The following is a 26,883-nucleotide window of genomic DNA, read 5'->3' as shown; positions in this document are numbered from 1 at the left end:
GTTTACTTCATCTTAGTTTTTTCTTTCAGACAGCCCCGTAAGTGATTTTTTTATAAATCAATCATTCAGACGAGGTGTCCCCTCCCTACTTGTTGCCGTGGACGTGTGAGGCACAGAAGGCAAAGCTGTAGTGGATGAGGGTGGGGTCGATGAGGATGCCCTTCTCTGCCCGCTCCAGCAGGTCGTTGAGGTAACACAGGTGGCGGTGACAGCCCCGCACCCCGTACCTGGCGCAGTACTCGTCCAGCACAAACACCTGGCCTGGGCTGAACCAGCCCTAAACACACACAACACACCTCACTGAAACCTTCAAACACCTGGCCTGGGCTGAACCAGCCCTACAACACACACAACACACCTCACTGAAACCCTCAAACACCTGGCCTGGGCTGAACCAGCCCTACAACACACACAACACACCTCACTGAAACCCTCAAACACCTGGCCTGGGCTGAACCAGCCCTACAACACACACAACACACCTCACTGAAACCTTCAAACACCTGGCCTGGGCTGAACCAACCCTACAACACACCTCACTGAAACCTTCAAACACCTGGCCCATGCTGAACCAGCCCTACAACACACACAACACACCTCACTGAAACCCTCAAACACCTGGCCTGGGCTGAACCAGCCCTACAACACACACAACACACCTCACTGAAACCCTCAAACACCTGGCCTGGGCTGAACCAGCCCTACAACACACACAACACACCTCACTGAAACCTTCAAACACCTGGCCTGGGCTGAACCAACCCTAAATACACACAACACACCTCACTGAAACCTTCAAACACCTGGCCTGGGCTGAACCAACCCTACAACACACACAACACACCTCACTGAAACCTTCAAACACCTGGCCTGGGCTGAACCAGCCCTACAACACACACAACACACCTCACTGAAACCCTCAAACACCTGGCCTGGGCTGAACCAGCCCTACAACACACACAACACACCTCACTGAAACCCTCAAACACCTGGCCTGGGCTGAACCAGCCCTACAACACACACAACACACCTCACTGAAACCCTCAAACACCTGGCCTGGGCTGAACCAGCCCTACAACACACCTCACTGAAACCTTCAAACACCTGGCCCAGGCTGAACCAACCCTAAACACACACAACACACCTCACTGAAACCTTCAAACACCTGGCCCGGGCTGAACCAACCCTAAACACACACAACACACCTCACTGAAACCTTCAAACACCTGGCCTGGGCTGAACCAGCCCTAAACACACACAACACACCTCACTGAAACCTTCAAACACCTGGCCCAGGCTGAACCAGCCCTAAACACACCTCACTGAAACTTTCAAACACCTGGCCCAGGCTGAACCAGCCCTACAACACACCTCACTGAAACCTTCAAACACCTGGCCCGGGCTGAACCAACCCTAAACACACACAACACACCTCACAGAAACCTTCAAACACCTGGCCCGGGCTGAACCAGCCTTACAACACACCTCACTGAAACCTTAACACCTGGGTTTAAATTTACAATAGAAACAGCAGTCCTGACACAGATGCCAACATTTCTTGATCCTCAGTTTAAATTTACGATAGAAACAGCAGTCCTGACACAGATGCCAACATTTCTTGATCCTCAGTTTAAATTTACAATAGAAACAGCAGTCCTGACACAGAGATGCCAACATTTCTTGATTCTTTTTTCTTTTGAAAAATGAGGAAATATTTCAGGAACTTTAAACATTTTGGGGGATACACTGAGTTCCACTACAGCACTGTTTTACAGTCTAACTACAGCACTGTTTTACAGTCCAACTACAGCACTGTTTTACAGTCCAACTACAGCACTGTTTTACAGTCTAACTACAGCACTGTTTTACAGTCCAACTACAGCACTGTTTTACAGTCCAACTACAGCACTGTTTTAGTCCAACTACAGCACTGTTTTACAGTCCAACTACAGCACTGTTTTACAGTCCAACTACAGCACTGTTTTACAGTCCAACTACAGCACTGTTTTAGTCTAACTACAGCACTGTTTTACAGTCCAACTACAGCACTGTTTTAGTCCAACTACAGCACTGTTTTACAGTCCAACTACAGCACTGTTTTACAGTCCAACTACAGCACTGTTTTACAGTCCAACTACAGCACTGTTTTACAGTCCAACTACAGCACTGTTTTACAACTACAGCACTGTTTTACAGTCCAACTACAGCACTGTTTTACAGTCCAACTACAGCACTGTTTTACAGTCCAACTACAGCACTGTTTTACAACTACAGCACTGTTTTACAGTCCAACTACAGCACTGTCTTACAGTCCAACTACAGCACTGTTTTACAGTCCAACTACAGCACTGTTTTACAGTCCAACTGCAGCACTGTTTTACAGTCCAACTGCAGCACTGTTTTACAGTCTAACTACAGCACTGTTTTACAACTACAGCACTGTTTTACAGTCCAACTACAGCACTGTTTTACAGTCCAACTACAGCACTGTTTTACAACTACAGCACTGTTTTACAGTCCAACTACAGCACTGTTTTACAACTACAGCACTGTTTTACAGTCCAACTACAGCACTGTTTTACAACTACAGCACTGTTTTACAACTACAGCACTGTTTTACAGTCTAACTACAGCACTGTTTTACAGTCCAACTACAGCACTGTTTTACAGTCCAACTACAGCACTGTTTTACAGTCCAACTACAGCACTGTTTTACAGTCTAACTACAGCACTGTTTCACAACTACAGCACTGTTTTACAGTCCAACTACAGCACTGTTTTACAGTCCAACTACAGCACTGTTTCACAACTACAGCACTGTTTTACAGTCTAACTACAGCACTGTTTTACAGTCCAACTACAGCACTGTTTTACAGTCCAACTACAGCACTGTTTTACAGTCTAACTACAGCACTGTTTTACAACTACAGCACTGTTTTACAGTCCAACTACAGCACTGTTTTACAGTCTAACTACAGCACTGTTTTACAGTCCAACTACAGCACTGTTTTACAGTCCAACTACAGCACTGTTTCACAACTACAGCACTGTTTTACAGTCCAACTACAGCACTGTTTTACAGTCCAACTACAGCACTGTTTTACAACTACAGCACTGTTTTACAGTCCAACTACAGCACTGTTTCACAACTACAGCACTGTTTTACAGTCTAACTACAGCACTGTTTTACAGTCCAACTACAGCACTGTTTTACAGTCCAACTACAGCACTGTTTTACAGTCTAACTACAGCACTGTTTTACAACTACAGCACTGTTTTACAGTCCAACTACAGCACTGTTTTACAGTCTAACTACAGCACTGTTTTACAGTCCAACTACAGCACTGTTTTACAACTACAGCACTGTTTTACAGTCCAACTACAGCACTGTTTTACAGTCCAACTACAGCACTGTTTTACAACTACAGCACTGTTTTACAGTCCAACTACAGCACTGTTTTACAGTCCAACTACAGCACTGTTTCACAACTACAGCACTGTTTTACAGTCTAACTACAGCACTGTTTTACAGTCCAACTACAGCACTGTTTTACAGTCCAACTACAGCACTGTTTTACAGTCTAACTACAGCACTGTTTTACAACTACAGCACTGTTTTACAGTCCAACTACAGCACTGTTTTACAGTCTAACTACAGCACTGTTTTACAGTCCAACTACAGCACTGTTTTACAGTCCAACTACAGCACTGTTTCACAACTACAGCACTGTTTTACAGTCCAACTACAGCACTGTTTTACAGTCCAACTACAGCACTGTTTTACAACTACAGCACTGTTTTACAGTCCAACTACAGCACTGTTTCACAACTACAGCACTGTTTTACAGTCTAACTACAGCACTGTTTTACAGTCCAACTACAGCACTGTTTTACAGTCCAACTACAGCACTGTTTTACAGTCTAACTACAGCACTGTTTTACAACTACAGCACTGTTTTACAGTCCAACTACAGCACTGTTTTACAGTCTAACTACAGCACTGTTTTACAGTCCAACTACAGCACTGTTTTACAGTCCAACTACAGCACTGTTTCACAACTACAGCACTGTTTTACAGTCCAACTACAGCACTGTTTTACAGTCCAACTACAGCACTGTTTTACAACTACAGCACTGTTTTACAGTCCAACTACAGCACTGTCTTACAGTCCAACTACAGCACTGTTTTACAGTCCAACTACAGCACTGTTTTACAGTCCAACTGCAGCACTGTTTTACAGTCCAACTGCAGCACTGTTTTACAGTCTAACTACAGCACTGTTTTACAACTACAGCACTGTTTTACAGTCCAACTACAGCACTGTTTTACAACTACAGCACTGTTTTACAGTCCAACTACAGCACTGTTTTACAACTACAGCACTGTTTTACAGTCCAACTACAGCACTGTTTTACAGTCTAACTACAGCACTGTTTTACAGTCCAACTACAGCACTGTTTTACAGTCCAACTACAGCACTGTTTCACAACTACAGCACTGTTTTACAGTCCAACTACAGCACTGTTTTACAGTCCAACTACAGCACTGTTTTACAGTCCAACTACAGCACTGTTTTACAACTACAGCACTGTTTTACAGTCCAACTACAGCACTGTTTCACAACTACAGCACTGTTTTACAGTCCAACTACAGCACTGTTTTACAGTCCAACTACAGCACTGTTTTACAGTCTAACTACAGCACTGTTTTACAACTACAGCACTGTTTTACAGTCCAACTACAGCACTGTTTTACAGTCTAACTACAGCACTGTTTTACAGTCCAACTACAGCACTGTTTTACAGTCCAACTACAGCACTGTTTCACAACTACAGCACTGTTTTACAGTCCAACTACAGCACTGTTTTACAGTCCAACTACAGCACTGTTTTACAACTACAGCACTGTTTTACAGTCCAACTACAGCACTGTTTTACAGTCCAACTACAGCACTGTTTTACAGTCCAACTACAGCACTGTTTCACAACTACAGCACTGTTTTACAGTCCAACTACAGCACTGTTTTACAGTCCAACTACAGCACTGTTTTACAGTCCAACTACAGCACTGTTTTACAGTCCAACTACAGCACTGTTTTACAGTCCAACTACAGCACTGTTTCACAACTACAGCACTGTTTTACAGTCTAACTACAGCACTGTTTTACAGTCCAACTACAGCACTGTTTTACAGTCCAACTACAGCACTGTTTTACAGTCTAACTACAGCACTGTTTTACAACTACAGCACTGTTTTACAGTCCAACTACAGCACTGTTTTACAGTCTAACTACAGCACTGTTTTACAGTCCAACTACAGCACTGTTTTACAGTCCAACTACAGCACTGTTTCACAACTACAGCACTGTTTTACAGTCCAACTACAGCACTGTTTTACAGTCCAACTACAGCACTGTTTTACAACTACAGCACTGTTTTACAGTCCAACTACAGCACTGTTTTACAGTCCAACTACAGCACTGTTTTACAACTACAGCACTGTTTTACAGTCCAACTACAGCACTGTTTTACAGTCCAACTACAGCACTGTTTTACAACTACAGCACTGTTTTACAGTCCAACTACAGCACTGTTTTACAGTCCAACTACAGCACTGTCTTACAGTCCAACTACAGCACTGTTTTACAGTCCAACTACAGCACTGTTTTACAGTCCAACTACAGCACTGTTTTACAGTCCAACTGCAGCACTGTTTTACAGTCCAACTACAGCACTGTTTTACAACTACAGCACTGTTTTACAGTCTAACTACAGCACTGTTTTACAGTCCAACTACAGCACTGTTTTACAACTACAGCACTGTTTTACAGTCCAACTACAGCACTGTTTTACAACTACAGCACTGTTTTACAGTCCAACTACAGCACTGTTTTACAGTCCAACTACAGCACTGTTTTACAGTCCAACTACAGCACTGTTTTACAGTCCAACTACAGCACTGTTTTACAGTCTAACTACAGCACTGTTTTACAGTCCAACTACAGCACTGTTTTACAGTCCAACTACAGCACTGTTTTACAGTCTAACTACAGCACTGTTTCACAACTACAGCACTGTCTTACAGTCCAACTACAGCACTGTTTCACAGTCCAACTACAGCACTGTTTTACAGTCTAACTACAGCACTGTTTTACAGTCCAACTACAGCACTGTTTTACAACTACAGCACTGTTTTACAGTCCAACATGACGGTCACTTCTTCCAAGGCACTTGTGGGGCTGGACTGCTTTTCTGTACAAGGTATCCTTCCACACAGGCCAGTATGGTCACTCTCCTATACCTCTCTGCACCACTAAGGTTAACGGCTATACATATCACACTGTTTTTATCTGAACTGCAAAACGTTTCATGAGAAATGAATCAAAACTTCCACTTTCGAAATCTGTACTTCAGCCACAAAATCATAATTTGTCTGCAGATGGCTTGATGGAGTAACCTGGCATGGAAAGCTGCATAAAATACACTTACATTGTGTTGTGTTGAGTTGTATTTTATTACCTTTTGTCACAACAGATTTCTCAGTGTGAAATTCAGGCTACTATTCCCAGGACGAGCACATGACCACAGTACAGCATAAGTGTATTTGTTTTCCTATCAATCAGATTTTTGTACAAAATTTGGCCAGGGGCAACCCTTTTGTTGCTGTGGGCACTTTTACGCATGCTAATGCTAAGTGCATGGTGCATTCGGGACCTTGGTTTATCATCTCATGAGTCTAGTGGAGGAGGAGAAAATATCAGCAAATGTGGGATACCAGCCTGAACGCAAAACAATACGGGTAAAGAGCAGTGATATAAGGACTGTGTACAGACACCCACCAGACGGGTAAAGAGCAGTGATATAAGGACTGTGTACAGTCACCCACCAGACGGGTAAAGAGCAGTGATATAAGGACTGTGTACAGACACCCACCAGACGGGTAAAGAGCAGTGATATAAGGATTGTGTACAGACACCCACCAGACAGGTAAAGAGCAGTGATATAAGGACTGTCTACAGACACCCACCAGACAGGTAAAGAGCAGTGATATAAGGACTGTCTACAGACACCCACCAGACGGGTAAAGAGCAGTGATATAAGGATTGTGTACAGACACCCACCAGACGGGTAAAGAGCAGTGATATAAGGACTGTCTACAGACACCCACCAGACAGGTAAAGAGCAGTGATATAAGGACTGTGTACAGACACCCACCAGACGGGTAAAGAGCAGTGATATAAGGACTGTGTACAGACACCCACCAGACGGGTAAAGAGCAGTGATATAAGGACTGTGTACAGACACCCACCAGACAGGTAAAGAGCAGTGATATAAGGACTGTGTACAGACACCCACCAGACGGGTAAAGAGCAGTGATATAAGGACTGTGTACAGACACCCACCAGACGGGTAAAGAGCAGTGATATAAGGATTGTGTACAGACACCCACCAGACGGGTAAAGAGCAGTGATATAAGGACTGTCTACAGACACCCACCAGACGGGTAAAGAGCAGTGATATAAGGACTGTCTACAGACACCCACCAGACGGGTAAAGAGCAGTGATATAAGGACTGTGTACAGACACCCACCAGACGGGTAAAGAGCAGTGATATAAGGACTGTGTACAGACACCCACCAGACGGGTAAAGAGCAGTGATATAAGGACTGTGTACAGTCACCCACCAGACAGGTGTAGGCGTCGTTGAGGCGGTAGTCCAGGGTGAGGGTCTGCAGCATCTTGAAGAGGTCAGCGTGGGAGTACAGACAGGGGTTGGCCAGAACGTACTCATCCAGTCCGTGCTTCCTGGCCCTGTCTGCATCTGTAACACAGCACGGGACACATGTCTGTAACACACCTCTGTAACACAGCACGGGACACATGTCTGTAACACACCTCTGTAACACAGCACGGGACACATGTCTGTAACACACCTCTGTAACACAGCACGGGACACATGTCTGTAACACACCTCTGTAACACAGCACGGGACACATGTTTGTAACACACCTCTGTAACACAGCACGGGACACATGTCTGTAACACACCTCTGTAACACAGCACGGGACACATGTCTGTAACACACCTCTGTAACACAGCACGGGACACATGTTTGTAACACACCTCTGTAACACAGCACGGGACACATGTCTGTAACACACCTCTGTAACACAGCACAGGACACATGTCTGTAACACACCTCTGTAACACAGCACAGGACACATGTCTGTAACACACCTCTGTAACACAGCACAGGACACATGTCTGTAACACACCTCTGTAACACAGCACGGGACACATGTTTGTAACACACCTCTGTAACACAGCACGGGACACATGTCTGTAACACACCTCTGTAACACAGCATGGGACACATGTCTGTAACACAGCACGGGACACATGTCTGTAACACACCTCTGTAACACAGCACAGGGCACATGTCTGTAACACACCTCTGTAACACATCTCTGTAACACAGCACAGGACACATGTCTGCAACACACCTCTGTAACACAGCACAGGGCACATGTCTGTAACACACCTCTGTAACACAGCACAGGGCACATGTCTGTAACACACCTCTGTAACACATCTCTGTAACACAGTACAGGACACATGTCTGTAACACACCTCTGTAACACAGCACAGGACACATGTCTGTAACACACCTCTGTAACACATCTCTGTAACACAGCACAGGACACATGTCTGTAACACATCTCTGTAACACAGCATGGGACACATGTCTGTAACACACCTCTGTAACACAGCACGGGACACATGTCTGTAACACACATCTGTAACACATCTCTGTAACACAGCACAGGACACATGTCTGTAACACACCTCTGTAACACATCTCTGTAACACAGTACAGGACACATGTCTGTAACACACCTCTGTAACACAGCATGGGACACATGTCTGTAACACACATCTGTAACACATCTCTGTAACACAGTACAGGACACATGTCTGTAACACACCTCTGTAACACATCTCTGTAACATAGCAAGGGACACATGTCTGTAACACACCTCTGTAACACAACATGGGACACCTCTGTAACACATCTCTGTAACACATCTCTGTAACACAGTACAGGACACATGTCTGTAACACACCTCTGTAACACAGCATGGGACACATGTCTGTAACACACATCTGTAACACATCTCTGTAACACAGTACAGGACACATGTCTGTAACACACCTCTGTAACACATCTCTGTAACACAGCAAGGGACACATGTCTGTAACACACCTCTGTAACACATCTCTGTAACACAGCATGGAACACCTCTCTCATTCTCTGATTCTCTCATTTTCCCAAGACTTTTCCCACCCTGCAAATAATTCTCTCATCTTCCCAAGACTTTTCCCGCCCTGCAAATAATTCTCTCATCTTCCCAAGACTTTTCCCACCCTGCAAATAATTCTCTCATCTTCCCAAGACTTTTCCCACCCTGCAAATAATTCTCTCATTTTCCCAAGACTTTTCCCGCCCTGCAAATAATTCTCTCATTTTCCCAAGACTTTTCCCACCCTGCAAATAATTCTCTCATCTTCCCAAGACTTTTCCAACCCTGCAAATAATTCTCTCATTTTCCCAAGACTTTTCCCGCCCTGCAAATAATTCTCTCATTTTTCCAAGACTTTTCCCACCCTGCAAATAATACTCTCATTTTTCCAAGACTTTTCCCACCCTGCAAATAATTCTCTCATTTTCCCAAGACTTTTCCCGCCCTGCAAATAATTCTCTCATTTTTCCAAGACTTTTCCCACCCTGCAAATAATACTCTCATTTTTCCAAGACGTTTCCAGCCCTGGAAACGGTTCCCTCATTTCTCCCAAGACTTCTAGACTCCACCAAACTGTGCATGAACCCTGAGCAGAGAGACAAAAAGAAGCAGCAGAGGCTAACCAACCCACCTCCCTGCATGCGGGAGATCTGTGTGTTGCTGATCTTGTTGGACTGCTGCACCGGGGGGGTGGGCTTATGGGTTTGCCCCGTCGCCCGGTACACCGCCTGCACCCACAGCGTGCGCTCCGAGTCGTCGTCCGTGGCAAAGGTCAGGCTGTCCCCCTCCTTCACCAGGTTGAAGAAGTACTTGCCTCCTTCGTACACTGTCACACAGCGGCAAAACAAATGGCTGCATTGTGGTGTTGGAATGGTGATGGCTGGGGTAATCAGAAAGTATCTGTCTTGTTCCTTGACTGACCACTACCCTCCTTCATAAAGTATCTGTCTTGTTCCTTGACTGACTGCTACCCTCCTTAATAAAGTATCTGTCTTGTTCCTTGACTGACCACTACCCTCCTTAATAAAGTATCTGTCTTGTTCCTTGACTGACCACTACCCTCCTTAATAAAGTATCTGTCTTGTTCCTTGACTGACCACTACCCTCCTTAATAAAGTATCTGTCTTGTTCCTTGACTGACCACTACCCTCCTTAATAAAGTATCTGTCTTGTTCCTTGACTGACCACTACCCTCCTTAATAAAGTATCTGTCTTGTTCCTTGACTGACCACTACCCTCCTTAATAAAGTATCTGTCTTGTTCCTTGACTGACCACTACCCTCCTTAATAAAGTATCTGTCTTGTTCCTTGACTGACCACTACCCTCCTTAATAAAGTATCTGTCTTGTTCCTTGACTGACCACTACCCTCCTTAATAAAGTATCTGTCTTGTTCCTTGACTGACCACTACCCTCCTTAATAAAGTATCTGTCTTGTTCCTTGACTGACCACTACCCTCCTTAATAAAGTATCTGTCTTGTTCCTTGACTGACCACTACCCTCCTTAATAAAGTATCTGTCTTGTTCCTTGACTGACCACTACCCTCCTTAATAAAGTATCTGTCTTGTTCCTTGACTGACCACTACCCTCCTTAATAAAGTATCTGTCTTGTTCCTTGACTGACCACTACCCTCCTTAATAAAGTATCTGTCTTGTTCCTTGACTGACCACTACCCTCCTTAATAAAGTATCTGTCTTGTTCCTTGACTGACTGCTACCCTCCTTAATAAAGTATCTGTCTTGTTCCTTGACTGACCACTACCCTCCTTAATAAAGTATCTGTCTTGTCTTGTCTTGCTGGTTCCTTTCAAAAACCACAAAACACTAACTTCTGCATTCACCAGCTGCAACCCTCAGACCCACATGTATATATACGAGCGGGCTTTTACATGTGTGATCATTTGTACCCCACAATATAGGTACCCATAATCACTTTATGATCTGACAGAGAATATTAAAAATAAATGGCTCCTTTTATCAAATGCAAAACATTTAACTTCTGCGTTCGTGGGCTGCAATTCCCACGTTCACTTGCATGTGTTGTGGTCTTTTATGTGTGTAATCATTTTTACACCCCACTATGTAAGCAATCATAATCATTTATCATCTGAGATAAAGAACACTAAAAGTGGTGAACAGAACAGTAAAAGACAGCATACAATATAAAATCACACAGCAAGGTCAAGAAAACAACATTATCACATGCGTGCACATACACAGAGAGTTCTGATCCATCTTTTCTTTGCCTTTCCCCCCTTTATTCACCCACACAAACACAATCATGCGCATGCACAGAGACACACATTACACACTTATTATCATACAAAGTAAATAGACATCAAATATATCAAAGAAAGAACCCACATCCACACACTTTCCTGCATGCATACTTTCTATGGTTAAACAGCCGCCCCGCCCCCAACAGCCTGTGTTGTCAGGATGGCGGCCCACAGATACTCACTCTGTCTGGCTTCACAGTAGTCCACAGTGAATCCCTCCAGCTGCATCATCTCTGTGGGGTCAGGCTTCTTCTCCCGGTACGAACACATGGCAAACGTGTACTGGGACACCTGCACAACACACACACACACACACCAAACACACACATACACCATACATACACACACATACACCCAATGAACATTCTGTTGCTTAGAATGCATATATATATACATGTATGTTATGTATTATAGGTCTGTATCTCTGTATGTCTGTCTATCTTTCCGTGCATGTAATTTTCTTCTTTCATAAAGTGAAAGATGTTTACAGTAGATAATAAGACCAACCTTGTTTCATTTGTGTTAAATGCCATTCTTTTTTTCTGGTTCTGCACATGTATGTGTAAAGTATGGAAATGAAAATCTTCAACAAAGATATACATATATATATATTCCAGAAGCAGGCAGGACGCCTGAAGAGCACTAATCAGGGCGAAACAGCTATGGCTTGCTTTTGACACTCCTTCCATTTCTCTGTGGAAAATGACATCTGAGCTTGGATTTATCAGTCGCTCTATAACAGGATATCATGCATGATCCAATCAGTTCAACAGTCTGTGGTGCAGTGTCCAGTTATGAACAGAGCTTGGATTTATCAGTCGCTCTATAACAGGATATCATGCATGATCCAATCAGTTCAACAGTCTGTGGTGCGGTGTCCAGTTATGAACAGAGCTTGGATTTATCAGTCGCTCTATAACAGGATATCATGCATGATCCAATCAGTTCAACAGTCTGTGGTGCGGTGTCCAGTTATGAACAGTGGGATTTACTGCCAAGATTTCCTTCCTGCCCCCTGTGGATCGTTATCCCTGTTACTGGCCCCCGGAGTCTGTGTCTGGTATTTTCCACTTGTAGAGTTAACACCATGTTCAGATTGTTGTTTTAACAAACATTCTGGCTTTTACCTTCAGTGTTCTGCTCAAGGCAGATTTTGAGAGACATATTTTTAGCAAAAACAGATTTTGAGAGACATATTTTTAGCAAAAACAGAGGTCCGTCCCAAGCTGTGGGGAGTTTCTCTTTGCTTTAGTCAGTGTCTCTCTCCCTCTGGTCACCAAGAACCTTTAGTCAGTGTCTCTCTCCCTCTGGTCACCAAGAACCTTTAGTCAGTGTCTCTCTCCCTCTGGTCACCAAGAACCTTTAGTCAGTGTCTCTCTCCCTCTGGTCACCAAGAACCTTTAGTCAGTGTCTCTCTCCCACTGGTCACCAAGAACCTTTAGTCAGTGTCTCTCTCTCCCTCTGGTCACCAAGAACCTTTAGTCAGTGTCTCTCTCCCTCTGGTCACCAAGAACCTTTAGTCAGTGTCTCTCTCCCTCTGGTCACCAAGAACCTTTAGTCAGTGTCTCTCTCCCTCTGGTCACCAAGAACCTTTAGTCAGTGTCTCTCTCCCTCTGGTCACCAAGAACCTTTAGTCAGTGTCTCTCTCCCTCTGGTCACCAAGAACAGGCAGCACGCCCAAAGACCACTACACTGTGCAGAAGAGCTGTGGCTTGATGTGTAAACCAACCTCCCTCTGGTCACCAACAACAGGCAGCACGCCCAAAGACCACTACACTGTGCAGAAGAGCTGTCTTGATGTGTAAACCAACCTCCCTCTGGTCACCAACAACAGACAGCACGCCCAAAGACCACTACACTGTGCAGAAGAGCTGTGGCTTGATGTGTAAACCAACCTCCCTCTGGTCACCAACAACAGGCAGCACGCCCAAAGACCACTACACTGTGCAGAAGAGCTGTGGCTTGATGTGTAAACCAACCTCCCTCTGGAGGAACATTACGGCCAGCATGAGCATCAATGAGAGATGTCTACAGCCACAACCCCACCCCGACTGCAAATCAGTTTTAAATGTTCAAAGTTAAACCAGGACTGGTTTTTTATGCTTCTTGCACATCTTTATGGTAAATGAAGATATCCAGGCTTGGACTTATCATTCCTTCTCTCTTTCACTCCCTCTCCGCTTATCACACGCACACAAAAGAAAAAAACAACTATTAACGCTACCAGTTTTTGTGTCTATTTTTAAGCCAGATGTGGTGATGAGACAAAGTATTTCTAGAGAAAATGAGATACTTACAATATACACATGGTAATAAATTCTGTTGGATTCTTAATCTACAAAAAAAGAAAAAGATCCTACCACATTTTTTGTATTTTCTTTTTGGTGTTCATTGAAAGTATCTCCACAGAAAATGAATGTGTTAAAGTTTACCACAGAAACACACAAGCACACACACACACACCTCTCCTCGTTTCACATCACTTATAGTATTAAGAAGTCAAACTAAACAACAAAACTAATAATCACATACATACACACAAGTATACATACATACACATGGGCAGCCAACACATACACACACTGAAACATGGGCAACCAAAACAGAGTTGTCACACACACTCACATTCGTTGCACATGTGAGCCAAAAATGGGTATTCTTGTAAACCTGTCTGTCAGGAGACAAGTGTTAAGTGTGACTCTCACCTGCACCAAGACGAAGTAGCGCCTTTTCCATTTCTTCCACACTGTCTTTCCTTCAGCATACAGATACCTGTCACAAACATAATGCACCAAAATTCAAGACAGCAAGTCCTTTTTTTCTACCTTTAAAACGTTACAATTTTGGACAGTTTAGTTCAACTTTTATCAAGTACATGTGTGTGATAGACTCAACTGTGGGCTGAGAGACTGTGTGGTGTTAGTAACCAGCCTTTGGATGCACACATGATTTCCAATTGGATTAATCAAGATGTCTTGTGTTGTGTTGTTGTGCTCAGTGCCTTTGAGAAGCTTCAATGTATCAAAAATTTACTTTTGATAAACACTGTGAAGGACACCATCTACACGTCTTTCTTGTTCAACGTTCATGGATTGCAGCTCCCACATTCACTCATATGTACCAGTGGAACATGCATTCAAATTTTTACTCCACCATGTATGCAGCCGTACTGTGCAAGATAAGCGGAGGGTGAGTGGGGCAGCTTATATCAAAGGGGGAGTGGGGCAGCTTATATCAAAGGGTGAGTGGGCCAGCTTATATCAAAGGGGGAGTGGGGCAGCTTATATCAAAGGGGGAGTGGGCCAGCTTATATCAAAGGGGGAGTGGGGCAGCTTATATCAAAGAGGGAGTGGGGCAGCTTATATCAAAGAGGGAGTGGGCCAGCTTATATCAAAGGGGGAGTGGGGCAGCTTATATCAAAGGGGAGTGGGGCAGCTTATATCAAAGAGGGCGTGGGGCAGCTTATATCAAAGGGGGAGTGGGGCAGCTTATATCAAAGAGGGAGTGGGCCAGCTTATATCAAAGGGGGAGTGGGGCAGCTTATATCAAAGGGGAGTGGGGCAGCTTATATCAAAGAGGGAGTGGGGCAGCTTATATCAAAGGGGGAGTGGGCCAGCTTATATCAAAGAGGGAGTGGGCCAGCTTATATCAATGGGGGAGTGGGGCAGCTTATATCAAAGGGGGAGTGGGCAGCTTATATCAAAGGGGGAGTGGGCAGCTTATATCAAAGAGGGAGTGGGGCAGCTTATATCAAAGGGTGAGTGGGGCAGCTTATATCAAAGAGGGAGTGGGGCAGCTTATATCAAAGGGGGAGTGGGCAGCTTATATCAAAGAGGGAGTGGGGCAGCTTATATCAAAGAGGGAGTGGGGCAGCTTATATCAATGTCTGGCATCAGTGCAAGCATGAAACAGAGTTTTCCACATGTGAAGTCCTCCCATGGCTACTGTAGAGAGTGCTCTAACCAACTGTATGGTCAGTCACAAGTGTATTGTATTGTATTGTCTTGTATTGTATTGTATTGTACTGTACTGTACTGTACTGCACTTTACTGCATTGTATTGTTTTGAACTGTATTGTATTGTACTGTAGTGTACTGCACTTTACTGCATTGTATTGTTTTGAACTGTATTGTATTGTACTGTAGTGTACTGCACTTTACTGCATTGTATTGTTTTGAACTGTATTGTAGTGTACTGTAGTGTACTGCACTTTACTGCATTGTATTGTTTTGAACTGTATTGTATTGTACTGTAGTGTACTGCACTTTACTGCATTGTATTGTTTTGAACTGTATTGTATTGTACTGTAGTGTACTGCACTTTACTGCATTGTATTGTTTTGAACTGTATTGTACTGTACTGTAGTGTACTGCACTTTACTGCATTGTATTGTTTTGAACTGTATTGTACTGTACTGTAGTGTACTGCACTTTACTGCATTGTATTGTTTTGAACTGTATTGTATTGTACTGTAGTGTACTGCACTTTACTGCATTGTATTGTTTTGTACTGTATTGTATTGTACTGTAGTGTACTGCACTTTACTGCATTGTATTGTTTTGTACTGTAGTGTACTGCACTTTACTGCATTGTATTGTTTTGAACTGTATTGTACTGTACTGTAGTGTACTGCACTTTACTGCATTGTATTGTTTTTTAACTGTATTGTATTGTACTGTAGTGTACTGCACTTTACTGCATTGTATTGTTTTGAACTGTATTGTAGTGTACTGCACTTTACTGCATTGTATTGTTTTTGAACTGTATTGTACTGTACTGTACTGCACTTTACTGCATTGTATTGTTTTTGAACTGTATTGTACTGTACTGTAGTGTACTGCACTTTACTGCATTGTATTGTTTTGAACTGTATTGTATTGTACTGTACTGCACTTTACTGCATTGTATTGTTTTGAACTGTATTGTATTGTACTGTAGTGTACTGCACTTTACTGCATTGTATTGTTTTGTACTGTAGTGTACTGCACTTTACTGCATTGTATTGTTTTGAACTGTATTGTATTGTACTGTAGTGTACTGCACTTTACTGCATTGTATTGTTTTTGAACTGTATTGTACTGTACTGTAGTGTACTGCACTTTACTGCATTGTATTGTATTGTACTGAATTGTATTGATTTGTGTGTTGTACTGCATAACTCTTTGTCACAATGGATGTGTGTGTGTGAAATTCAGGCAGTGGGTTCATGTAGATGCACTAAGAGCAAGCTTCACACAGGACCTCCTCATACAATGACGTTTCCAGACCACCACTCTGTCCAGTGGGGAGGGGCAGAAAATAGTGCCCAGTGTGGGATTGGATCCCCTGCAATTAGACAGTCCAATATTCCATGAGGCCTCCACTCCAGATGAGTGAGATAACTACTTCTTCCTCATTACTGAACTGGTAAAGGTTCAGGTGACATAACACCTTCTCCTTCATTACTGGACTTGTCTTACGCAATGAGTATGAGTCATGCAATCCATCTGGTCCACCTCTTTCTTCCCTTCACACACCTCACAGCCTCTAGCTGGTTCCTGGTTCACAGCAACAGCTGTCTGGTTTGGGTTTTTTCTTTTTGCTGTCATAACTGTGATAATCAGATTACATGCTACACTCTTTTTTCCTTTCCTCAACTGAAGGAAGGCCGGTCCTCTCTGATCAGGACGTATACAGGTCAGGTCATGTATCTGTGACATGGGCCAGGAAAACAAAGAGACAGCCACAGAAAGAGGGGGGCAGGGGTAGGGGGTTGGGGGGGGGGGGAGGAGCGCAGTGACAGGAAAAAAAACTAAGAAAAATGAACATTCACAAATGAATGAACATGAGACAGAGTTCAGAGCTGACAGAGAGAGAGAGAGAAAGAGAGAGAGAGAGAGAGAGAGAGAGAGAGAGAGAGAAGGAATTCCTACAATGATGTGGACAGAAATCTCTGTCCAGGGGCACATTTTCACACACTGGAAGGGGGCAGGAACTTCATCCTGTGAACCTCCAGGAGCTGAGGAAGGTGGCAGAATGATAAGACACTTCTCTGCCAGTACAGTGTCTGTCAGGATCTGCCTTTCTCCCAACTTTGACAGCCGATCAAATTAAGCATCCAGTCATTCAGATGAGATGATAAACTGAGGTCCCGTTTACAGCATGCACTTGGCGCACAGAAAAAGAAACCATGGCTACAAAAGTGCTGTTCTCTGGGTTAATGTGCTGTCAGGCATCTGCCTAGCTGAAGTGGTGTAGTGTTTTTAGATTGTCTGAATGCACTGATGCCTTCTTGAGAAACTGAAACATGATTTTGATTGACGTTTTATATCTAACATGTTTTAGTTCTCCTAGACTGGTTTTAATAATGACAGACAGGTTTTCATCCCAGAGATGACTGATTCCTCTGCTGTCTCTCCTAGACTGGTTTTAATAATGACAGACAGGTTTTCATCCCAGAGATGACTGATTCGCCTGCTGTCTCTCCTAGACTGGTTTTAATAATGACAGACAGGTTTTCATCCCAGAGATGACTGATCCCTCTGCTGTCAGCTTCCTGGCTGTACTCAACATTTCACTTCCTCCCCCCCCTCTCGCACCCTCCCACTCCCTCACACCCATCCCCCACAATCCCCACCCATCTACCCTTTCAATTATTCACCCCACCCCACCTCCCCACTCCCATAGCCCCACCTGAACCCCCTCCCTCCACACCCCATCCATACCCTCACCCCACCCCATCTCACATCACCCCCTAACCACTCCCATACCCCCACCTGAACCCCCTCCCTCCACACCCCATCCATACCCTCACCCCACCCCACCTCACATCACCCACCTCCCCACTCCTATACCCCCACCTGAACCCCCTCCCTCCACACCCCATCCATACCCTCACCCCACCCCATCTCACATCACCCACCTCCCCACTCCTATACCCCCACCTGAACTCCCTCCCTCCACACCCCATCCATACCCTCACCCCACCCCATCTCACATCACCCACCTCCCCACTCCTATACCCCCACCTGAACTCCCTCCCTTCACACCCCCATCCATACCCTCACCCCACCCCATCTCACATCACCCACCTCCCCACTCCTATACCCCCACCTGAACTCCCTCCCTTCACACCCCATCCATACCCTCACCCCACCCCATCTCACATCACCCACCTCCCCACTCCTATACCCCCACCTGAACCCCCTCCCTCCACACCCCATCCATACCCTCACCCCACCCCACCTCACATCACCCACCTCCCCACTCCTATACCCCCACCTGAACCCCCTCCCTCCACACCCCATCCATACCCTCACCCCACCCCATCTCACATCACCCACCTCCCCACTCCTATACCCCCACCTGAACTCCCTCCCTTCACACCCCATCCATACCCTCACCCCACCCCACCTCACATCACCCACCTCCCCACTCCTATACCCCCACCTGAACCCCCTCCCTTCACACCCCATCCATACCCTCACCCCACCCCATCTCACATCACCCACCTCCCCACTCCTATACCCCCACCTGAACCCCCTCCCTCCACACCCCATCCATACCCTCACCCCACCCCATCTCACATCACCCACCTCCCCACTCCTATACCCCCACCTGAACCCCCTCCCTCCACACCCCCATCCATACCCTCACCCCACCCCATCTCACATCACCCCCTAACCACTCCTATACCCCCACCTGAACCCCCTCCCTTCACACCCCATCCATACCCTCACCCCACCCCATCTCACATCACCCACCTCCCCACTCCTATACCCCCACCTGAACCCCCTCCCTTCACACCCAATCCATACCCTCGCCCAACCCCATCTTGCATCACCCCCTAACCACTCCCATACCCCCACCTGAACCCCCTCCCTCCACACCCCATCCATACCCTCACCCCAAACCCAACCCACTTTACCCCACCCCCTCCCCAAACCATCACCTTTACCCCCCACACCCCTACATTTCCTTATCCAACCCCCACCACCCCACGCCCCCCACCTGTCCCACTTTAGATCCACCCTGTCACTCCACATGCAATCCCATTCCATCACCTCCACCCCAACCCACCCCTTAACCCCCACCACCCCACACCCCCACCTGTCCCACTTTACATCCACCCCGTCACTCCACATGCAATCCCATTCCATCACCTCCACCCCAACCCACCCCTTAACCCCCACCACCCCACACCCCCACCTGTCCCACTTTACATCCACCCCGTCACTCCACATGCAATCCCATTCCATCACCTCCACCCCAACCCACCCCTTAACCCCCACCACCCCACGCCTCCCAACCCCCACCTGTCCCACTTTAGATCCACCCCATCACTCCACATGCAATCCCATTCCATCACCTCCACCCCAACCCACCCTACACCCACCTCTTCACCCCACTCCCTACACACAGAAAAACAAACAAAACAAAAAGAAGAAAGCCCCTTTACCCCTCACCCCCTGCTTTGTCTTCTACAACCCTACACCTGTCCCACTCTTTACATCCAACCCTACACCTGTCCCACTCTTTACATCCACCCCTACACCTGTCCCACTCTTTACATCCACCTACACCTGTCCCACTCTTTACATCCACCCCTCACACCTGTCCCACTCTTTACATCCAACCCTACACCTGTCCCACTCTTTACATCCAACCCTACACCTGTCCCACTCTTTACATCCACCCCTCACACCTGTCCCACTCTTTACATCCAACCCTACACCTGTCCCACTCTTTACATCCAACCACACATGCGTCCCACTCTTTACATCCACCCCTCACACCTGTCCCACTCTTTACATCCACCCCTACACCTGTCCCACTCTTTACATCCAACCCTACATGTGTCCCACTCTTTACATCCAACCACACATGCGTCCCACTCTTTACATCCACCCCTCACACCTGTCCCACTCTTTACATCCAACCCTACACCTGTCCCACTCTTTACATCCACCCCTCACACCTGTCCCACTCTTTACATCCAACCCTACACCTGTCCCACTCTTTACATCCAACCCTACACCTGTCCCACTCTTTACATCCACCCCTCACACCTGTCCCACTCTTTACATCCAACCCTACAGGTCCCACTCTTTACATCCAACCCTACACCTGTCCCACTCTTTACATCCAACCCTACACCTGTCCCACTCTTTTCATCCAACCCTACACCTGTCCCACTCTTTACATCCAACCCTCACACCTGTCCCACTCTTTACATCCAACCCTCACACCTGTCCCACTCTTTACATCCACCCCTCACACCTGTCCCACTCTTTACATCCACCCCTACACCTGTCCCACTCTTGACATCCACCCCTCACACCTGTCCCACTCTTTACATCCAACCCTACACCTGTCCCACTCTTTACATCCAACCCTACACCTGTCCCACTCTTTACATCCAACCACACATGCGTCCCACTCTTTACATCCAACACTACACCTGTCCCACTCTTTACATCCAACCACACACCTGTCCCACTCTTTACATCCAACCCTACACCTGTCCCACTCTTTACATCCAGCCCTACACCTGTCCCACTCTTTACATCCAACCACACACCTGTCCCACTCTTTACATCCAACCCTAACCTGTCCCACTCTTTACATCCAACCCTCCACCTGTCCCACTCTTTACATCCACCCCCACACCTGTCCCACTCTTTACATCCACCCCTCACACCTGTCCCACTCTTTACATCCACCCCTCACACCTGTCCCACTCTTTACATCCACCCCTCACACCTGTCCCACTCTTTACATCCAACCCTACACCTGTCCCACTCTTTACATCCACCCCTACACCTGTCCCACTCTTTACATTCACCCCTCACACCTGTCCCACTCTTTACATCCAACCCTACACCTGTCCCACTCTTTACATCCACCCCTCACACCTGTCCCACTCTTTACATCCAACCCTACACCTATCCCACTCTTTACATCCACCCCCACACCTGTCCCACTCTTTACATCCAACCCTACACCTGTCCCACTCTTTACATCCACCCCCACACCTGTCCCACTCTTTACATCCAACCCTACACCTGTCCCACTCTTTACATCCAACCCTACACCTGTCCCACTCTTTACATCCAACCCTACACCTGTCCCACTCTTTACATCCACCCCTCACACCTGTCCCACTCTTTACATCCAACCTCACACCTGTCCCACTCTTTACATCCACCCCTCACACCTGTCCCACTCTTTACATCCACCCCTACACCTGTCCCACTCTTTACATCCACCCCCACACCTGTCCCACTCTTTACATCCAACCCTACATGTGTCCCACTCTTTACATCCAACCACACATGCGTCCCACTCTTTACATCCACCCCTCACACCTGTCCCACTCTTTACATCCAACCCTACACCTGTCCCACTCTTTACATCCACCCCTCACACCTGTCCCACTCTTTACATCCAACCCTACACCTGTCCCACTTTACATCCAACCCTACACCTGTCCCACTCTTTACATCCAACCACACATGCGTCCCACTCTTTACATCCACCCCTCACACCTGTCCCACTCTTTACATCCAACCACACATGCGTCCCACTCTTTACATCCAACCACACATGCGTCCCACTCTTTACATCAAACCCTACGTGTCCCACTCTTTACATCCAACCCTACATGTGTCCCACTCTTTACATCCACCCCTCACATGCGTCCCACTCTTTACATCCACCCCTCACACCTGTCCCACTCTTTACATCCACCCCTCACACCTGTCCCACTCTTTACATCCACCCCTACACCTGTCCCACTCTTTACATCCACTCCAACACCTGTCCCACTCTTTACATCCAACCCCACACCTGTCCCACTCTTTACATCCACCCCTCACACCTGTCCCACTCTTTACATCCACCCCTCACACCTGTCCCACTCTTTACATCCACCCCTCACACCTGTCCCACTCTTTACATCCAACCCTCACACCTGTCCCACTCTTTACATCCACCCCTCACACCTGTCCCACTCTTTACATCCACCCCTACACCTGTCCCACTCTTGACATCCACCCCTACACCTGTCCCACTCTTGACATCCACCCCTCACACCTGTCCCACTCTTTACATCCAACCCCACACCTGTCCCACTCTTTACATCCACCCCTCACACCTGTCCCACTCTTTACATCCACCCCTCACACCTGTCCCACTCTTTACATCCACCCCTCACACCTGTCCCACTCTTAACATCCAACCCTCACACCTGTCCCACTCTTTACATCCACCCCTCACACCTGTCCCACTCTTTACATCCACCCCTACACCTGTCCCACTCTTGACATCCACCCCTACACCTGTCCCACTCTTGACATCCACCCCTCACACCTGTCCCACTCTTTACATCCAACCCTACACCTGTCCCACTCTTTACATCCACCCCTCACACCTGTCCCACTCTTTACATCCACCCCTCACACCTGTCCCACTCTTGACATCCACCCCTACACCTGTCCCACTCTTGACATCCACCCCTCACCTGGCCTCCACTCCCGCTCTCTCACCCACACCCACCCAAGTCCTGAAAAACCAAAACAGACAAAGAAACACATTGCGCCCTGACCCGCAGTGCTTCATGTTCTGAGGCTTGTCCACGCGCACGGCGATCTTGATGGTGAGGTCGTCGGGAAAGTTCTTGGCGGTGCGGGCCATGGGGTACCACTCGGGGGAGCGGGGGCTGCTGGCGGTGGGGTGGATCACCACCCGGCCCAGCTCCTTGTCCTCCAGGCTCAGCATCCCGGAGCACTCCGTGTACAGCTTCACCTTGACACTGGGCAGGGGGTGGTTGGTGCTGAAGTCTCCCTGCGTGTCCCACCTGAAATGGGGGAGGGGGGTGGGGTGGGGGTGGGGCAGAAGGTCAGTTTTCAGTTTCAAGGAGGTAAAGTCAACCTGCGTGTCCCACCTGACATGGGGGAGGGGGGGTGGGGTGGGGGTGGGGCAAAAGGTCAGTTTTCAGTTTCAAGGAGGTCAAGTCAACCTGCATGTCCCACCTGACATGGGGGAGGGGGGTGGGGGAGAAGGTCAGTTTTCAGTTTCAAGGAGGTCAAGTCAACCTGCATGTCCCCTCTGACATGGGGGAGGGGGGTGGGGGTGGTGGAGGTCAGTTTTCAGTTTCAAGGAGGTCAAGTCAACCTGCATGTCCCCTCTGACATGGGTGAGGGGTGGGTGGGGGAGAAGGTCAGTTTTCAGTTTCAAGGAGGTAAAGTCAACCTGCATGTCCCCTCTGACATGGGTGAGGGGTGGGTGGGGGAGAAGGTCAGTTTTCAGTTTCAAGGAGGTCAAGTCAACCTGCATGTCCCCTCTGACATGGGTGAGGGGTGGGTGGGGGAGAAGGTCAGTTTTCAGTTTCAAGGAGGTCAAGTCAACCTGCATGTCCCCTCTGACATGGGTGAGGGGTGGGTGGGGGAGAAGGTCAGTTTTCAGTTTCAAGGAGGTCAAGTCAACCTGCATGTCCCCTCTGACATGGGTGAGGGGTGGGTGGGGGAGAAGGTCAGTTTTCAGTTTCAAGGAGGTCAAGTCAACCTGCATGTCCCCTCTGACATGGGGGAGGGGGGTGGGGGTGGTGGAGGTCAGTTTTCAGTTTCAAGGAGGTCAAGTCAACCCGTGTCCCACCTGACACAGTGGAGGAAGTGAGAAGAGGAGAAGGTCAGTTTTCAGTTTCAAGGAGGTCAAGTCAACCTGCGTGTCCCCTCTGACATGGGGGAGGGGGGTGGGGGTGGTGGAGGTCAGTTTTCAGTTTCAAGGAGGTCAAGTCAACCTGCGTGTCCCCTCTGACATGGGGGAGGGGGGTGGGGGTGGTGGAGGTCAGTTTTCAGTTTCAAGGAGGTCAAGTCAACCTGCATGTCCCCTCTGACATGGGGGAGGGGGTGGGTGGGGGAGAAGGTCAGTTTTCAGTTTCAAGGAGGTCAAGTCAACCCGTGTCCCACCTGACACAGTGGAGGAAGTGAGAAGAGGAGAAGGTCAGTTTTCAGTTTCAGTTTCAAGGTGTCAAGTGGTCAAGTCCCCCTGTGTGTCCCATCTGTTCTGGGGCACAAGAAAAGAGAAGAGAGAGAAGGAGAAGATCCCGTAATCTAATTCAGCATCAGTGGATTATGAAAAAAATAAAAATAAAAAATAAAAAATTCCAGCACATGCCATCCATGACAAATCTATCAGTGCACTGATGTTGGTTGTCTTATGGAAGAACAAGCCAGTAATTTATACAAAAAAACAACAACAGACAATAAAGAAAGATGCAGAGCACCACAGAGCATGATGCTCTTTGACTGCCTCATGTGTCCAACGATGCAGAAGCATCAGAATCAGAATCACAACAAATTCATTATCTCAGTGAGAGAATTTCCAGTGTGGTGAAGTCTGTGATACATACACATTACAAGAAAAACAGTAAACACTGGCATACAACATATAATTTTAACAAAACACACAAAATACAGTTATAGCAAAGCAAACTTCCCCAAAATATAGCAAAGCAAGCCTGATAAAAAATATGGTAAAGCAAGCCTGATAAAAACATCACCTTTCCAATAAGTAAACAGACACAAACACACACACACACATTCACACACACAATTTTTTGTGGATATACACTTGCACCATGTACTAAAGAAATACAACGGAGAAGTCACCACAACAGCAGCATGTTAGTCCAGTTCTGAGCACTCTGTGGACACACAACTCACGCCGGTTTGGACGCTTCCGCCTGATCTGTCTTCAATTTCTCCCCCCCTTCCACCTCCATGGTGCAGTAGACAATCTTGTTCTGGGGCAGTGACTTCAGGCCTTTCACTTCTATCACATGGACCTGGGACACGTGTGGGGTGCAGACATAAAACTTTAACATTATTAAATGTCTTTTAAGAACAGTTGGGTTTTTCTAGTTGTGTGTGTGTGTGTGGTGTGTGTGTGTGTGTGTGTGCGCACGTGCGTATGTGTGTGTGTGTGTGTGTATGTGTGTGCCTCTGTGTGTTTGTGTGTGTGTGTGTGTGCACGTATGTGTGTGTGTTTACATATGTATGTGTGTGTGTGTATATGTGTGTGCATGTGTTTATGTGTGTGCACAAGTGTGTGTGCGTGCATGTGTGTGGGCATGCGCATGCATTTGTAGATGTATGTTAAGAAACACAGTCACCCTAACAATGATCACAAGAGACAACAACGCTGACCTCCAGACAGAAGTTGAGGACGACGTCCATCTTGGACAGGCCAGGCTCACTGTCCGCATCACTCATGTCCAGCTTGGACATGGACGAATGCTGGGCCCTGCAACACACACACACACACACACACACACACATTGCACACAATCACACACACACACACATACACACAATGCACACACACACACACACACACATCATGCACACACACACACACACACCACCTTCTGATCAGGACATGCCTTTTCTCACTCATTCTTGTGGCTTCCCTCCCAGATAACCTGCACAAGTATCTCCCACGTTTAATCAGGAGGAAAAAAAATGATACTTCCATTGTTCTGGACATTACCATGCCATTTTCACCTTGCAACCAACTCCATATAACAATCATCATCATCATCATCACTGTCATAATATCATAATTACCATTCATGTGGAGCATTTCCATCTAAACGTAAAGAGAACAAAAAGGACAGAGACTGTACAACAACAACAAAAATCTCATATTCCATTAACTGTAAACAATTTGCCATTGAAAACAGCATGACACAGGGCTTGTGATACATTAGAAACGTTATATCCAAATAGATTTTTGATTGTGAACAAATACATCAGATGATGGAGAGTAATTCTCCATGAAGAACACAAAGCCAGACCAGCAATTGGGATTAAAATTGCATTAACTGGCTTTTGTAGATCAGTGGCGTTCATACACATCTGAGCCAAACCATTGGTTCTAAATATACATCTATCTCAAATTAAGAGCATTAATTTTTGGAATACTATCTGCTGGTATGTGATCTCTGTCCTCCATTGTGACCAGACATCATTTCATAGTTGTTCAGTTGTTTTTTTTCAAAAGAAAAAGACCAGTCTCTGCTCTAAACGATCTTCATTTGCCTTCCACCATAAATAAACATTGCATTCCCATTTCATTTGGGTTTTTTGTTATTGTTTTTGTTTTATTATCTTTTGTTAATCCTTCACTATGAATAAATATTATTGCATTATTATTCTATTTTTGTTGCTGTTGTTGTTTACACCCCCCTCCCCCCTTTCAGGGAAATGTGAAAGCCGCAGACAAGAATGGAAGGCAATTCAGAGCCAGGCGCAGAGCAATG

At 46.4% G+C, this 26,883-nt stretch overlaps 1 protein-coding gene across 1 annotated transcript in view; it reads right to left on the bottom strand.

Moving 5' to 3' along the window:
• LOC143299939 (calcium-dependent secretion activator 1-like) overlaps positions 1-26,883 on the bottom strand; it is a 117,371-nt gene that overhangs the window by 61,172 nt on the left and 29,316 nt on the right. The window contains exons 4-11 of the mRNA XM_076613481.1: positions 25,769-25,865; positions 25,286-25,407; positions 23,167-23,418; positions 14,288-14,354; positions 11,765-11,873; positions 9,934-10,128; positions 7,686-7,822; positions 90-277 (exon numbers count right to left, since the gene is read on the bottom strand). Of these exons, the coding sequence (XP_076469596.1) occupies positions 90-277; positions 7,686-7,822; positions 9,934-10,128; positions 11,765-11,873; positions 14,288-14,354; positions 23,167-23,418; positions 25,286-25,407; positions 25,769-25,865 (1,167 nt within the window). The remainder of the gene's footprint in view (positions 1-89; positions 278-7,685; positions 7,823-9,933; positions 10,129-11,764; positions 11,874-14,287; positions 14,355-23,166; positions 23,419-25,285; positions 25,408-25,768; positions 25,866-26,883) is intronic.

Source organism: Babylonia areolata, chromosome 25 (genome assembly GCF_041734735.1).
Source record: "Babylonia areolata isolate BAREFJ2019XMU chromosome 25, ASM4173473v1, whole genome shotgun sequence".
Taxonomy (NCBI): domain Eukaryota; kingdom Metazoa; phylum Mollusca; class Gastropoda; order Neogastropoda; family Buccinidae; genus Babylonia; species Babylonia areolata.
Note: the sequence above shows the minus strand (reverse complement) of the source record. Positions and strands in the feature narration are given on the sequence as shown.